General features: G+C 31.3%; 1 protein-coding gene and 1 pseudogene across 1 annotated transcript; one reads left to right on the top strand and one right to left on the bottom strand.

The window, feature by feature from the left end:
• Positions 1–1,299: 1,299 nt before the first annotated feature.
• LOC109097137 lies at positions 1,300–6,561 on the top strand (annotated as a pseudogene).
• Positions 6,562–7,578: 1,017 nt separating this feature from the next.
• Positions 7,579–13,467, bottom strand: LOC109097182 (mitochondrial uncoupling protein 2-like). Its single transcript, XM_042717314.1, has 7 exons — positions 13,318–13,467; positions 12,410–12,543; positions 11,260–11,467; positions 10,910–11,107; positions 10,399–10,500; positions 8,677–8,857; positions 7,579–8,186 (listed from the first exon to the last, which is right to left on the bottom strand). The coding sequence occupies exons 2-7, from the start codon at positions 12,533–12,535 to the stop codon at positions 8,072–8,074; spliced, it is 930 nt and encodes a 309-aa protein (XP_042573248.1). The 5' UTR covers positions 12,536–12,543; positions 13,318–13,467; the 3' UTR covers positions 7,579–8,071.
• Between the last annotated feature and the right edge of the window lie 4,371 nt (positions 13,468–17,838).

Below are 17,838 nucleotides of genomic sequence, written 5' to 3'. Positions count from 1 at the left end.
TTCGTTTAGTGTAAGTATAAGCGAGAAGCTTCCGGTGTCAGTCGCTTCCATTTATTTTAGCTGTACAAAAAGTTTCACTCCAAACTTATTACCATAATCATAAACTGGTTTGTAGCATGGGTTTAACACTTACTGTACGGTTTACCCTTACTGCTAAAGAATCAGAAGTCCTGCACATTCACAGGAAATTGCTTCGGCGACGTGTTGTAAATGAAATTAATTTATGTTCAGCTCTTTTTGGTGAAATCTTTTTTTTTTTTTTTTTTTTTGGTTTTTTGTGAAAATACCTCAAATTTTTATAAATGGATCCTAAATGTTCTAAATAAACTCATCAACAATAAAAAAAAATTATTAAAACTAATACTAAATCTAATTATAAAAGCTAATCCAAAAAGAGGAAGAATCTATTTCACAAGCTAAGGCGAAATGCTTAGCACTTAGCTCTGAATTTCTTTTACTTTATTTTTAAGTCAATTTAACCATAATATTTCTCCTCTCTGCTCGTTCTGCCAAGAGGAGGAAGAATCTATTTCACATTTATTCTATTTCTGTTATTATTCTAAACAATTCTGGCTTCAAACATCAGCTTCTCTATTTCTTGTGTTCCTCCAGCTCTGTAGTACTTCTATCAGTAAGGTTCTTTTTCCATTCTGATATTTCTGACAATAATGATGTCTTAAACTTTATGTGACGGGTAAATACCAAATCCACGAAGCTAGATACCTTAAATTTAAACCAGCTGCAAAATATTAGCTTCTGATCTACATGTAGCTATTATTGCCATCACTTCAAAAATCTACAATTAAAAAAAAAGCTTTGAGGACGTTATAGAACTAAATAAATTGCATTTTTTCTTTCCTTGTTCTCTATCCTCTGTATTCCCCCATATCGTCTGTGTTTTATAATAGTAATAATAATTAGTGCTGCCAAACGATTAATCACGATTAACCGCATCCAAAATAAAAGTTTTTGTTTATATAGTGTATACTGTGTTAATTTATTATGTATAGCCTATATAAATACACACATACAGTGTATATTATAAAAAAATATCTTATTACTATGTATTACATTTATATTGTATATAAATGTATTTAATATATAAACATAGCATATTTTATATCCATAATATAGCGATGCATGTGTTTGTATTTATACATACATAATAAATATACACAGTACACACACAGTAATGCATTGAGAAAGTGTTTTGTCAGAGAAATGCGGCAACCAGCCCTCAATCACCGCCATCTCTTATCACCATCACCCACCAACCCCATGCGCACCAACCCGATTCATCATTTCCGGGCGACGAGGCTGCTCTTAAGTGCGACCCATACAGTTATTGGACTCCACAACATTTTTAGCACATAGTATTAAATGCCAGATAAAAACGGGCGAGCCAACGCGAAGCAGTATAGACTTTGGTAGCGTCACGTGAAATGCGTCGTCAGTTGAATTGTTTGAAGTATGTCTCTCGCGCGAGCAACCTGTTGTGTTGTCCAGCTAATTTCTTAAAGCATCGCTTTTGGCTTATGATTAAGCTGCATCGGTCATCTCATTGACTAGTTTGTCTGATATAATGGTGGACAGTGTACACAGAGTCCAGCACTGATCTTATTGTTTAGAGATTACTAATAATGCTTATTTCTGGCAGAACACTCGCGGACTTCACACAGTACAGGGTTTAACAGCTCATCTGGACTGAATAAAGTCTGCATTACTGATGTGCCGCTCTAAAGCCAGTGTCAACTGCTTGCACGAGCTGTATACTTCTAAGAAAATAAATGGACAGTGTCTGTCTTGTGTATGTTGTATCCCTGTTGCATGTATAATCATGCATTTTTTAAGAAAGAGTGCAGCTGGACTGAAACTAACTGATGCTGTTTGTGTTTCAGAGGATGCTGGGGTATATCTGGCAGTGTTTCTATTCCTCATGTCTGCGCTTCTGGTTGAAATGGTTCCTCCGGCTGGTCACAGGGAGATGCGAGCTGCAGCGTATTTGTGCCCGATGCAAAGCTGGAGCACTGAGGAAGCACAGATAGGTGATGATCATACGTGGAGTATATAATATATTAATCTGTGGAGAGGAAACAGTAAGAATTGTCATGCATCACATCTCAACACCTCTCATCTTTTATAGCATTCCATTTTGAATTGTCATGCATCACATTTGCACACCTCTCATTGTTGCTTGTCTTGTAGAGCATTCCCTGAAGTCCTCTAAAAGCAAGGTAAGTGTGACGCTGATTTCTGGCTGCTGCAGTACTTTCTTATCTGAGCTAAACATTAATATTGACCAGATTCTTCACTCGAGACCAGTCGATCTGATGGATAAACCTCATTCTCGGCTGCACTCTGAAGTGTGTTTGTGTTTGATCAGGTATTGCGAGCAGCTTTATCTTTGAAGGAGAATGGTTTGGATGAGCATCTGGCTCAAATAATCCAGGAGAAGAGAGTCAAAGAACAGAAAGATCCTACGTGAGGCTCTATTAAGATTGCATTAACTTCATTCAGTTGTGAAAATAAACTTGAACATTTTGCAACCTTTTTCTGCAACAGTGACACATTCACACAGAGTCACATGATTTTTTTTTCTCTGGTACAAAGTACTAACCCACCACACTACACCAAGCCAAATAAAATAAATTAAATCTAAATCTAAAAAAAAAAAAAAAATTATGTATTGTAAATATTCCTGTATTTTCAATGTAATGGCATAAACGGTAATTTTTCCGATTAGAGAAACCATCATTACCAACCATCCACCCCCTGCTACTATTTTGCACAAAATTTTTCTACTAGAAGCTTCTAGATCCCGTTTCAGCATATTAAAATACACCTGCCATTACATAATGTAAACTGTCTCCATCAAAGAAATCCAAATATAATATTATAATTTATGTAAGATTAATAATAATGTAGAAATCTAGTTTAAAAAAAAAAAACATTATCAGTTTTCCCTAATTAAAATAAAACCTAAATATATATCAAAATAATATTAAAATGCTTTAATAAATATTAAAATATTTGAGATATTTATTTTTATTATTTTATTAAATCTCACAAATGCATAAATGTAAATAAATTAGTGCCGGGCAGCGATTAATCCCATCCAAAATAAACGTTTTGTGTGCATAACATATATATATATACAAATAAAAACAAATACATATATATATAAAAAAAAAAACATACACTTATATATAAAAAAAAAAAAAATAATATATATATAAAAAAAAAAAAAAAAAAAAAAAAAAAAAAAATAAATAAAATATATATATTATATATATATATAATAATATCATATATATATATTATATATATATATAGGGCTGTCAAATGATTAATCACGATTAATCACATCCAAAATAAAAGTTTTGTTTACATAATATATGTATGTGTACAGGGATTAATTTATTATGTCTATCCCATACATCACACAAAAATATGATTTAGAAAATATTTACATGTATATACATTTAATATTTATTTCTATATTTCATATTATATATAAAATATATTTAATATATAAACATAAACATATTCTTCTTAAATCCCATACATGCATGTGTGTGTATTTATATATACATAATAAATATATGTACACACACATTAATATGTAAACAAAACTTTATTTTGGATGTGATTAATGTGGATTAATTCATTTGACAGCCCTAATATAAGCTATATATATTATATATATTATATATTATATTATATATATATATATATGTATATATATGTATGTATGTACACACAGTACAATATGTATATGTGTGTGTATTTTTTTTCTAAAAAAATATACATACACACAGTACACACACATATATTATGCACACAAAAACTTATTTTGGGTGCGATTAGCAGCACTAAAATAAATACATTAGTACTTGAATGAACATTAATGCTAATAGTGAATTATTGAATCAACTTTAACCCCAACACATTTTTTACTACTGTTTCTACCTGCTAGTCAAGAAACTTGTCTGATTGCTTCACAGTTTTTGTTTTCAAGGTTGGTCATTGTATTCAAGAGTTGTGTATGTTGTGGACATTATCAAGGTCCGACTGCAGTTTTACATGCAGAAAGCTCTCTTACAGGTTTAAGGCGAATCTCCGTCAGTGTTTGTTACAAATCAGCGGATACAGCGAGTTGTTTGAGGCGGTCGAGGAACTAAGAAAACAGGTGTTCGACTCTGAAAATAAAGAACATGAGAACATGCTTTTGAAGGTGATTTATCTCATGTTTAGGATCATTTAAAGATGATTGAGCTTCAGAGGTTCTCAGTTCGGTGTGTTTTCTGTCAGTTGTGGGATCTGTTAATGCCGTCCGTGAAGCTGGAATCAAGGATCACGAAGCAGTGGGGAAACATTGGATTCCAGGGCGACGATCCCAAGACGGATTTCAGAGGGATGGGGATGCTGGGACTCACAAACCTCCTGTGAGTGCAGCTTCTTCGCTTATGAGAAGATGACGCTTCATTGCTTCCCTGATGCGTTTAAGTTCAAGTTTTTCTTTGTTTGGCCAGTTTTTTCAGTGAGAATCACACAGACGTGGCCCGGCAGGTCCTGTCACACGCCAGTCACCCCAGACTAGGGTGAGTGATCACTGGTTTGTGTCCTGTTTAGTGATTCTTGGCATCATAACTGATAAAATGAGTAAATATGCTCTCATCATAGCATGCTTTGTGTTGTTGCAGGTATTCGTATGCCATCGTGGGCATCAATCTAACAGAGATGGCATACAGCTTAATGAAGAGTGACGCTCTGAAGCCTCATTTCTACAACACAGTCACATATATATATATTAGTGCTGTCAAATGATTAATCGGGATTAATCAAAAAATAAAAAAAAATTATATATTATATAATATATATGATATATATATATAATATATATATAATATATTATATACTGCATATATTTTTGCATATATTTATTATGTATATATTAATACAAACACACAGTATATATTTTGAAAATATTTACATGTATGCATATATTTATTATGTATATATTAATACAAACACACAGTATATATTTTGAAAATATTTACATGTATATATTTATATTCATATAATTGATATATTTAAATATATTTAATATATAAACATAACATATTTTTCTTAAATGCATGCATGTGTATTTATATATACATAATAAATGTACATAATATTATGTAAACAAAAACTTTTATTCTGGATGCGACTAATCGTTTGACAGCACTAATATATATAAATATAAAATATATAAATAAATTATTTTTAATGTAATAAATATATTTATCATTTTAATATTATATATATATATATATATATATATATATATATATATATATAATATATATATATATATTATTTATTTATTATTATTATTATTATTATTATTTTTTTTTTTTTTTTTTGAGAAATATGTATAAAGAGCAAAGAGTCTCACAAAACCTGTGAAGATCATGGTTCGATCATATTCAATTCCGAAATAAATAAATAAAAATTACATTTTGATTAAGGAAAGTAAAGCCAAATTTTAGGACAGTGCAGATATTTGCCCCTGTTTTTTTAATAATAATAATTTGTATTCAATATCAAATATATTTAAAAAAAATATATTAATTGTTTTATATTATTATTCATTTGTTGTTATTTATTATTGAAATAAATGTTTATATAATAATATTTAATAGTAAAAAATTGGAAAAAAAAATGTCTATGTATTTATCTTATGGCAGCAAAGTAGAGTTTGTTATACTGAACTTGTGCTGATTTAAATAATTTTTTTGTATCTTTATTTTATTTTGCAGTATTTTACAGTAAATATTGCATTAAAGTTCCCAAAATAGGCTTACTTTTCTTTATGTAAAAAGTAATCTAGTTTCCTGTTGGCAGGTTACCTGGCATATGAGTTTGATAAGTTCTGGTTGGAAGAGGAGCCGGAGAGCATCATGGAGTTCAATCGCTACAGGGAGAAGTTCCACGACAAGGTCAAAGGTCAGCTTCAGATGCCTGAGGTCACACTCATCATGACCGTGGACCAAGAGAAGTGATTCCAGCATCACTTCACAGACAAAAGGAAACCGCAACTGTTGATTTTTCTTTTCTTTTTCCATTGACTTCATGATAGTTTTTATTTGGAAAATGTACAACGTGCATGAATCTTTATTTGAATATTAATAATTAAACAACTGTATAAACTGTACATCAAGGGTACATAGCTAGTTGTTTAGCTACATTGACCTGGTCGGGGAAAAGACTTACACTGTTAAGTATTACTAATAATACTTTCAAAGTGATGTTTTAAACTCTCCAACGATCAGATTGGAATCCCTTCACACTTGAGCGTTTTGGTCGTGGTCACGTGACTCCTGCTTCTTCATGTTTACCCATCTCAGGAAGTTGCCGTTTATGTTCTCAAGATGTTAGGAAGTTGTTTATTCTTCTGTATGCAGATGATTCGACCTCTTTGCATGTTAAAGTGTGTTTAAGTTGTATTAAACCCCGCAGCCGTCATGCCTATAACCAGTATTTAATAACTAATCTGTTTTGCAAAAATTTCTATTCAAAACTAAATTTTATAAATTATTAATCATATATAATCGAAATCAATGACACTGTGTCGTTGTCTTATTTATAAACGGTGTTTGGTTTTGAAGATGTAACTTTTTATTCCTGATTAATTTTATAGTGTTGGATTCATACCTAATGCTGAAGAATAAAATTAGTGACTGAATATTCAAATACAATGTTTGAATCTATTCATTTGAGGTTTGGCAATAAAAATACATTTTTGAGTTTCGTAAATGAATGGATTTTTTGAAGTGTGTAATTAAATTAAATTAATGCATTCCATGTTTTCAGATTTTAGATCCAAATGAATGCATATGTTTTATGTCTTATAATTGGTCACTACCTTTTTGGCCTTACTATTTAATTTTAATTCATTCTGTGAATTTTTTAAAATAGTTCTTGTAGTTCTTAGACAAATATGATCATAAAATCTGCATGCATGGTAACCTGTCTAATGCATGATTCCATAAATATTTAAATAAATCATTTGAACTTTTTCCTTAAATTTACATCACGATCATTTAAAAGATTTTTTGAAGTGAGATGCATATGCATTTCAAAGTCAATGTTATTTAACATAAAACAACTTAATACAGTCATAAAATCTGTAAAATGCTGTTAAAAATGACAATTTTGCATGTCACAAAAACAAGGTCTATCATTTTTTTTTTTACATTTTTTAAAAAGAACATCTGTGATTAATGCATCATACCCTAAACATTTAAATATTGCATTGAATTTGTACTTTATATTTGTGTCTGTGAAATATGATGCATGTTTATTTTATAGTCATAAAATCTGCACGCATAAGAAAAATGCTGTTGAAAAGTTATAAAACTGCATGTCACAAAATAAGGTTTGTAGTTTTTAAATTATATATATATATTAGTAATTTTTAATACTTTTTAATTATTATTATTATTATTATTATTATTATTATTATTAGAGAGATGCATGTCATGGTCATTTCACAAAGTACACAACCTAAGTCACCACAAAGACATCCAAAAGTAGTACAAAGGTGTTTTATTGAAGCATACAGTATGTGCTTATCGTTATGTCTTTATAAGTTTCCAGTTATAAGGCAATCTCACTTTCTAGGTCATCCCAGGTTTATGTGATGGATATTCAGAATTAAATAGACATTAAGGTAAATAGCTGCTTTAAACAAAGCATTAATTGCTTAAAAATGAGGAAATATAAATATTACATAAACATTATGTACATTAAGATATCAAGGGGGTTCAGAAGATCCTTTCATTTCAATTTGTCTATTGTATGATCAGTCGTGGTATTGAGCAGCCATTCTTTATAGTGAAGAAGAAAGGATGACAGTCAAGATCTGGTTCTGATGTTTCTGGCAGATTCTCACTGATGCATCCCCTTCTGTTGCCTGTTGAACTTCCAAAGCGGAAGAGTGAGACTGGAAGCTGCTCCGGTTCTCGTGCTGTCAGAGGAGTTCAGAGGACCCGCTCATGTGAGTCCGAGCCTTTGAGGTGAAGATCTAGGTGGTGGCCTCGATTCTGCTCCTGGACATCATCATGGCCCTCTTGAGCTGCTCGAACGACACGAACATCACCACGTTCCAGGAGCCCAGACGCAGGAAAGACGGAACGAACCTGAAGGAGAAACACACAAACATTTAGACATCATTTCAGGCGTGACACATTATTAAAGTTTGCTTCATTTAGCTGTTAAATGAATGTGATCCTGAATGTGATCCTGGAGCACAAAAGCAGTCATAATTGGCTCGGGTATATTTGTAGCAATAGCCAGCAATACATTATATGGGTCAAAATTATCATTTTTTCTTCTATGCCAAAAATCATTAGGATATGCACATGCATTGCTAAGAACTTAATTTGGACAACTTTAAAGGTGATTTTCTCAATATTTAGATTTTTTATGCACCATCATATTCCAGATTTTCAAATAGTTGTATCTCAGCCAAATATTGTCTTATCCTAACAAAGCACACATCAATTGATAGCTTATTTATTCATCTTTCTGATTATGTATAAATCTCATTTTCAAAAAATGGACCCTTATGATTGGTTTTGTGGCCCAGGGTCACAAATAGCACTTTATGGTTCAGTATGTGGCGCTCACCCTTTGTAGAAGGCGGTCGGGCCCTCTTTGGTCATCATGGTCCAGGCACAGTTGAGGGAGCTGCGGTACTGTCCGGGAGGAGAGTTCATGTAGCGCGTCTTCACCACATCCACAGGAGACGCGATCACTGTCGTGATGAAACCCGCTCCGAACGCAGACACAAAATGACACGGAAGAGTGTCTGGGAGGCAGAAACATGAGCAAATGTCACTGACATTAAATCACTGCTGCACCTAAGAGTTTGTGCTTAAACTTAGAGTTTATTTTATTCAATGTGTCTGGTGTAGAATTTGTGCTTTTCTCATTTTCTTGTTCTTTTTAAAAATATCTATCTATCTATCTATCTATCTATCTATCTATCTATCTATCTATCTATCTATCTATCTATCTATCCATCCATCCATCCATCCATCCATCCATCCATCCATCCATCCATCCATCCATCCATCCAGTCTAAATATTAAATATAAAGATAAAAAATCCTTTTGTTTTGAAGTCTAGGTTTCTTTCTTTATTTTTTCATTTTATTCGATTAATAAATTGTCACATTATTGTCCTTCCATCTTTATTTAATCTTTAATTTATTAATTGTGTACTGCATGTAAATATGTCCACTAATTTCGTGCTTTTGTCATTTTATTAATGTTTAAAAAAACATTTTGTTATAAATAAATCTTATTAAAATAATTTAAATATATTGCTATTTTGTCTAAGTCTTAAAGACACAGTTTCTTTTGTTTTTTTGTTATAAATATATATAATTACAATTATTTAAATATATTGTGTTTTCACATATATATTTTATTCACTTAATTAAACCGCCTTATTGTCCTTCCAGCTGAAATTACTTTTTTTCTATTTACAAATATTTAATGTGTAATTTTTTTTTACATTTTTTTTATAAATGTATTTATTGTATACTGTATGTAAATGTGTCTGATGTTATTTTACTGTTTATATGCTATCATTGTATTTATTAACATTTTGAATTAGCTGTTAATTATTTTCAATTGTCATTTTAATTTTAGTTTACATTTTAGTCATTTTGTTATGAGCTTGTCATTTTTTAATTTTATTTTAAATATTTCTCATTAGCTTTTTTTTTTTTTTTATTTTATTTTTTTATCTCAGTTTTAGTCATTTTACAACTTTTTACAACATTTTTCAACTTTTACAATTTCAATTAGTTGCCAAAGGTAAAATTTCTAATTTTCTTTTAAGTGTTTAATCTAATCTACTTTATTACAGCAATAACACTGAGTTTTATTGGTATCACCACGGCGTCAGACACACTTTGTTCTCTCTCTCTCTCTCTCTCTCTGTGTGTGTGTGTGTGTGGAAACCTCATCATAGCTTTTCCCTGGTTTTACAGGCCTTTCACTACAAAAGTGCTGATGGCATGAACTGGACAGTGAGGCCTGACCCCTTCACCAGTGCTATCTTATCTGGTGAAAGTGGTTTGTTTTAACAGGTCTCACACTGGTTATTAGCTTTAGTCCAATCACAGATGCTTCTGCTGCGTCTCCTCATGGACTCCTGGCCTGATTTACAGCGTGTGCTCCGGCACGTTTCATCATTATAATGATTCTGGGTCCTACCTGATAAAAATACTAAATAAGCTGGAGACTGGAAACAAAAATGCTACATGAACAGTCAGAAAGGCCTTGTCCTTTCTCTATCTGACTGGTTTCTGATTCTCATTCCTGCTGGGAGATTTCGTACCTGACATGAGCTTATGTTTGAGAATGGCTTCTTTGATGAGATCGTAGGACACCAGTTCAGTGCAGTTGACCAGAGCGTTCCTCGTGATGTTGGGGAGAGTTCCTGTAGGAAAACACATCAGATATAATGAAGATGTTCATTAGGGTCATCGGTGCTGCTGCAGATTAAACAAAGAACACATGCTTCTAATGATACATACCTCCACCCACATAATAATGTAATAATACTAGATACTACTTAATAATAACCCAATACACTGTTAAAAAACAATCTTTATTGGCATTAATGGTTCCATGAAGAACCTTTCCATTCCACAAAAGATTCTTTACAGTGTAAAAAGATTCTTAAATTCTAAAATTCTTAAAAATCTTTAAAATGACTGAAAGGTTCTTTGGGGAGCCCAGAATGGTTCTTCAAGGAATTGCTGTAAAAAAAATAAATAAAAAAAAAACCTTTGGAAGCTTTTTTTTTTTTTTTTTAAGAGTGCAATAGAAATGAACAGAAAACACACCTTTCCACAATCCCCGGAGCCCCTCGTGCTGGAAGATCTGTCTGTAGGCCTGCATGGTGCCGCTGTAGCGTCTGCCCACCCCCTGCAGGTTCATCTGGGCCTGGAAACGCACCTTCACCACATCTGTGGGCTGAGCCATGGACACGGCCAGCGCTCCGGTGGTGCAGCCCGCCAGGATCCTGATGCCCACGTTGGGGTCTGCAAGGCAAAACGACCAATCCATAAACAAGAGAGCGCTACACTTTCATTCAAGAATCAGCTTTCATTCATCTCATCCCAGGATTCTCGTTCTTGTCTGGGAGAAACAGATCATTTTTGTATCTAATGAAAAGCGGTGGTTTTGAACTCACTGTCTTTGCCGCGTGTGTAGAAGCTCTTGACGTTGTCGTAGAGACCGATTCGTATGGAAGCGAAGGCCATCTGTCTCTGAAGACCGGCAACCAGGCCGTTGTAGAGCGAGTGCGGCCCCTCCGTTCTCACCATGGTGCTGATGGTCCCAAACACCCCTCTGTACCGGATGCCTTTAGCTGCACCTGTCACCGCTTTCTCTCCCTGGATCTGGAAGAAAACATGGAGAACACAGAGAGATTGTGATGGGAGATAATACTGCTACTGTAGAACACAGTTACAAGCATGTAATACTTATCAAATAAATTTAAAAATGATAATACTACTTAATATTTATCAAAATTCCTAACAATTACCCATTTAAAAAATATCTTAAAAGAATATTTAATAAAAAAAAATAATATATAAAATAATAAAAAACAAAATATAAAATACAAAATATAAAAATATAATATTTGCCAAAAAAATAAAAAAATATAATAAAATAAAAAAAAACAAATTATATTCAGAATTATATTTAATAATTTTAAATATATTTTTAATATGAATAATAGCTTTTTTACTTCTTCAGAAATCTTAAAAAAGAAGGTATACATTTTCAAACTAACTAACAAAATTCCAAAAAATTACCCAGATTATTTTTTATAACATTTATTATAATCATAAATATATTCTTTGTATATATAATAATTTGTATTGTAATATTTTAATATATAAATTATAAGATATATATTTTTAATATGCAACATTAAATATCATTTAATACACTCATATTCAGATCTTTAACTTTAAATATACATTAATGTATATATTTTTCTTCTTCAGAAATCTTAAAAAATCATTTTGAATACCTAACAAAATTCCTAACAACTACCCAAATTATTTATAGAATTTTATTATGATCATAAAATATATTGTTGGTGCAAAAATACATATTATATGATCATATTTTAATATATTTGACAATATATCATATTTCATATTTAATTTTATATATATTTATAGAATTTAAAACAATAGAAAATATTTTTTTCTTCTAAATAATTATTGAAAAAACATTGACAATACATTTACAATTATCAAGCCGCATACCGTGCAAATACAACATATTTCGAGTCGTGGGATGTTCAGTAATCAGGCTGAAGTCTGTACCTGTAGCCGCACTTTTGCAGTGTCCAGAGGGAAGGTGACTAAATCAGCGATGCAGGCGGCCGTTCCTGCGCTGAGAACTTTCACACCCAGAGGAGGAGGAACATCTGACGGCTTCAGACCCACCATACTGACAGCTGAAAACACACACACACCATCACTGCATTACAGCGCTTGCTATAATAAAACACATGACATCACTGCAGGTCAAAAGTTTAGACACACCAACTCATTCTTTATTATGACTAATAGTCATGAAAACTTTTATAAAAACACAAACGAAAGGATGTGAATCACACAGAGACCCAAATATATTATAATATACTCATATATTTGAGCTCTTCTGAACCTTCATCAGCCAAATGCATGAGGTGCAGGAGATGCTTTGAAATTACTGAAAGCATTTGCATTATGCTGCACACTTGTTGCATACAAATGCATACAGCAGACTCTATTTTTCTTCCATTAAAAATATTTTTATAAGGTAGGCACAGTTCATAACTGTCTATAACACAAATTTCAAGCATGTCAGCAGAAGCCTTTTGATCAAAAGTGTTTAAAACCGTCAGAAATATAAATTCAAAGCGTTTGACTCCTGGTGTAAATATTTATGCAAATGTTCCAAAGTAAGGATCAAAATATTTCAGCTTATTTTTGAATGCTATTTCTGTCTACAGGAATGAGAAATAAAGCACGATATAAAAAAAATATACATTGTACATGATTTTAAATTATATTTGCATGATAATATCATATTTATTCATATTTTTACACATTTAAAACAATGTCAAACATTCTTTTAAAAATAATATTCGATAAAATATTTAATTAAAAAAATCGTATTACATTTTTTTTTTTACATAATATAGTACTATTATTAATTGTGGATGACACAAACATGGTGAACTGACCTGTGATCGGGTTCCTCTGTCTGATGGAGTGACAGGATGACGACTGGAGCTCTGGAGGGACGAGGACACTTCTGTCCTTCTTTATATATCGTGATCCAAGAGGGGCTTTTCCTCCTGCGCTCAGGGAGGTGTTTCTCTGGGAAAGGTTACTGGCCGACACAAAGTCCACCCTCCAGCACAAACATCCCACATCGAGATAAACAAGCGTTAGGTAACAAGTGAACACAAAGCTGAACCATTTGAAGATGCTGCTGTCAGTAACAGGCACATTAACATGCACAGCATCAGTAAATGACTCATGCATGCTTAACAATCACCCCCCGATGAGTCTGTGTGAAAAAACATTCAGCTTTAAGCAATATATTTAAGTAACAATATATGTGGCAATACTTTAGGGAACACGGATTTACTATTAACTAAAGTTTTCCTTCGATAAACAAATATGCTAGTAATATGCATGCTAATAAGCAACTAGTTAATAGTGAGAATTGGTCCCTAAACCAAATATATCTGTTCACTGCAAACAGTATAATACAGCTACTGAAACTGCAGATGCATTCAAAGAGCTGGACAAAGCTGTTAGCCAATAGCAGAGCCGGGACAGTCCTGCAGGCTCTGAGAGATGATTGGCCTCAAGGCAGGGTGGGAAACAGTCAAATATGAGCCAAATAACAAAGATCTCTGAGAATGTATGTGAGTTTCTATTAAACAGCTGAATCATGAAGCATCAGTTACCGCACGCCTTCAAATGAACACAACCCCTACAATCCTGAACAAGCTAAACATTAAACTAGTCTCTAAAAGCCAAGGACCTTTTGGGATCCTCAGATATGGTTATAAATGAAACCATTAATGTAATTAAAGAACCATTAAAGCTGAAATATGATGTCATTTCTCCATCACTGAGTCACCTAAAAACTAGAAATGTTACATTTAAATTACATGCATAAATATGAATAATAATAGTAAATATAAAATAATAAAACAGTTATTATAATTTATTACAATGATAATAAAAATAATAAAAAAATTCAGACAGATATGGTTCTTAATTGAATATTATGGTTCTCGATATTAAATAACTAAAAATAATAAAATTTCTAAAATACTAAACGTTCAATGTAAATGTATAAATATTAATAATAATTCTTCTTATTATTATTATCGTAATTCTTTTGATAGATATGGCTCTTAATTGAACCATTAATATAAAAGAACCACTAAATTTCCATTCAATGTAAGTGTAAAGATATTAATAATAAATAATAATATAGTTATTATATTTTGTTACTGTATTATTATTTGTCAGACAGATGTGATTCTAAATTGAACCATTATTAAAAAAAAATATTAACTGTCACCAAAAAGTCAATAACTATAAATGGTAAATTTATTTTTTATATTAAACTTAAACATAATAAATAAAAAATATAAAATAGTAATAATAATGTTATTACTGTAAAAATGAGGATGATGATGATAATAATTCAGACAGATATGGTTCTAAATTAAACCGTTAATATCATCAAATAAGTGTTTCATTTGAGCTATGGGAATTCCTCACTGTTTGTTTTTTAATTTTTAGTGTTTTAAGTTTATTTTTGTTTCCCAAACACTCCCCCGTCTGCCATTGGTCAACAAACAGATAGTCCCACCCCAAATGCATGCCATTGGCTGAGCCAGTGTTGCTGTGTCAACTTTTTTTAGTAGCTAGCTAACTAAATATAAACTCTTTAAAAGAGCCATATCTCTAAGATAATGGACTGATTAAATACATTTTTAATGCGGATAAGTATTTCTATGACAAAAACAAGGAAGATCTCAATTAGAATTTAACCCATATTTTAAACATTTCCATCCATATTTAAAACATCATGCTGAACTGATTAATATCACAAACCCAAACATAAACGTAAACCTTTATTTGTCATAAGACTGTTGTCATGTCACACTCATGAGATCAATGCACTGAAATGATATCCTGAAACAAACGGGTCAGAGTCAGTTCACTGAAAGGAGGGAGGAGCTGAGTGTTGAGGGATTCATCTGCCTTTGTCACCGATCACTGTATAACCTCAACACTCGGTGTCTCCTGATAGTCTGATCTCTCTGAGGAGGGCTGGATGTGACTGTGAAGCGCTCTAATGTTGATGTGAGTCAGTCGCTGGGGTGTGAGGAGTGCGGCTGAAGTTCATGGAGGACTGATAACCGAACTCAACTCTACAAGTTTATGTAACAGACTCCAGCAGCAGCTGGAACATTATCATCTGCTGACTTCATCAATCAGCGGAAAAACACGGCTAACACAAGACAGATATGCCAATGAGAGCAAAGACTTACTTCACACTATATTGAATTCTAAAAGTTTTTTTATGATCTTGAAGGCCTTGTCAAAAAATACTACTACTACCACCTCTGGGGGTTGTTACCACCTCATGTTATACACATACAACGCATACTTGCATTGGCCAGATGCAAACTTTGTAGGACATTACATGTAAAATGTAAATGTAAACTGTATAAATAAATAAATATAAATATTTAAATTAAATGTAATATTTAAAATGTATTCACGCTAACAACAAATAACAATATTATTGTAATAATAATAATTAAAAAATGAAATAAAAGGTTAATAAGAATAAAAAAGTACAAATAATAAAAATATATAAATAATAAATATAATGTAAATAATAATAATATAATGTAAATAATACCAATAATAATAATTTTAAATTAAATAATTGAATAAAAATAAAGGTAAAAAAGAATGATAAATAAAAAACTAAATAATAAACGTGAGTAATAAAAGTAAATATTAAACGATTAAGCAAATAATAAAATATAAATAATATATATAATGCAAACAACAACAATAATAATATTAATTATTAGTATTAGTATTTACATTATTATTTGCATGATATTTATTATTTATATTTCATATTAATATTTATGTTATATATTTAGAATATTTATATGGGGTTGCAAAAATCTAATATGGAATAAATAAACAAAAAAGTTAATAAAAATGTAAATTTAATAAAAAAAAAAATAAAAAAAAAAAAAAAAAAAAATAAACAAAAAAATAAAAAAAAATAAAACAAAAAAAAAAATAAAATACATAAAGGCATTTAAATAAATAAATATCTCAAAATGTAACATTTTGTAAAACATTGCATGCAATATTTCAAACACAGCTTCCTGTGTAATAAAAACCCACATCAGCGCATTAATGACGCTGACAGTATTATATTGCAAAAGAGTGCTACTCTACAGAGTGTTGACTGTGCAGTATTGCAGTAGACTTTGATTTTATTGGTTAATTCATAAACGGCAAATGTACAGGGCTTTTACTGTTTGCTTTGCTAATCTACGCCATAATACTTGGATCGAGTACAAAAGATACAAGGCTAAAGATAAAACAATACTTGATAGGTTAATACTTGAAGCGGATAGCCGGAACAGATAAACAGCTGAATTATCAAGTGCTTAGTGATGGCAAAGTGCTTTATTAAGTAGTAAATAGCTTTATTTACAGGATATTTTGATCCTAAGAAAGGTCATTTTGAGGCTGAGAGAACAGTTTTCTCAAGCAAAGAGCCCAGTAATGACGCAGGACTGTTGACTGAGACAGCATGCTGTCATTATGTGAGTGCCAAGTATCTCCAGTACTGGACAGATCGGAGAACACCGGCGTGTGATTGGACGTCTGCGCTCACACCCTCTAAACGTCACGCCGCTTCATTCAAGAGTCAGGACACATCGCTGGACTCTGAACAACAGCAAACACAAGGCCTCAGTCCCATCTCAGAGTCTCACAGCTCTACTGGCCTCTAGTGGATAAACACTCAAAAAAATAAATAAATAAAATAAATAAAATAAAAAAGTTAATAAAATAAACAAATAAAAATAAATAAAATTTAATAATAATAACAACAATAATTTATCTGCGGTTAAATAAAAAGTAAATAAGAAATAAAATGTAAATAACAAACAAAAAGTAAATAGTAAATGAAAAATGTCAAATCTCATATGAAATGTAATTTTTTTTAAATAATATTCATTGTAGAAAATACATTAAATAACATTTATCTTTAATAAACCTTTTTTCCTTTTTTTTGCAAATTTACAATTTAACTATTCATCATATTTAATAATAAATTAATTTATTAATTTAAAATACATTTAAATTGATCAAAAAAATAAGTTTATTACTAACTACTAACCAAAATGTCATCATCAACTAGCTAGATACATCTTTGACATTTGTATTTAGCCTAAATCTGCATCCACGTTACCCATTCTGGCTTAATGTTATCTTATTAAAACTTAAGATTTCATCTGAGGTGTCATTTAATCTGATGTTTAAGGTTTATTGATAGAAATCACAGCATGTCTAAGTGTTGCAAAAATTGCAGACCTTACAAAAAATATTTTGAGCCCCGTTTGTGAGGATCCATTCACTGACACTTTACAAAATAAAACGACAAAAAAAAAAAAAAAAAAAAAAAAAACACT

The sequence above is a fragment of the Cyprinus carpio genome, chromosome B1 (assembly GCF_018340385.1).
Source record: "Cyprinus carpio isolate SPL01 chromosome B1, ASM1834038v1, whole genome shotgun sequence".
NCBI classification, from domain to species: Eukaryota; Metazoa; Chordata; class Actinopteri; order Cypriniformes; family Cyprinidae; genus Cyprinus; species Cyprinus carpio.
This window is presented reverse-complemented; position numbering and strand designations above follow the sequence as displayed.

Bases quoted from the DNA above. Each gene is read 5' to 3' on its own strand.
- LOC109097182 (XM_042717314.1), bottom strand. From the start codon at position 12,535: ATGGTGGGTCTGAAGCCGTCAGATGTTCCTCCTCCTCTGGGTGTGAAA. The intron at 11,108-11,259 runs GTGAGTTCAAAA...TTTGCCTTGCAG, and splicing joins CTACACACGCGGCAAAGACA to ACCCCAACGTGGGCATCAGG. The intron at 8,187-8,676 runs GTGAGCGCCACA...TTTCTCCTTCAG, and splicing joins CCGACCGCCTTCTACAAAGG to GTTCGTTCCGTCTTTCCTGC.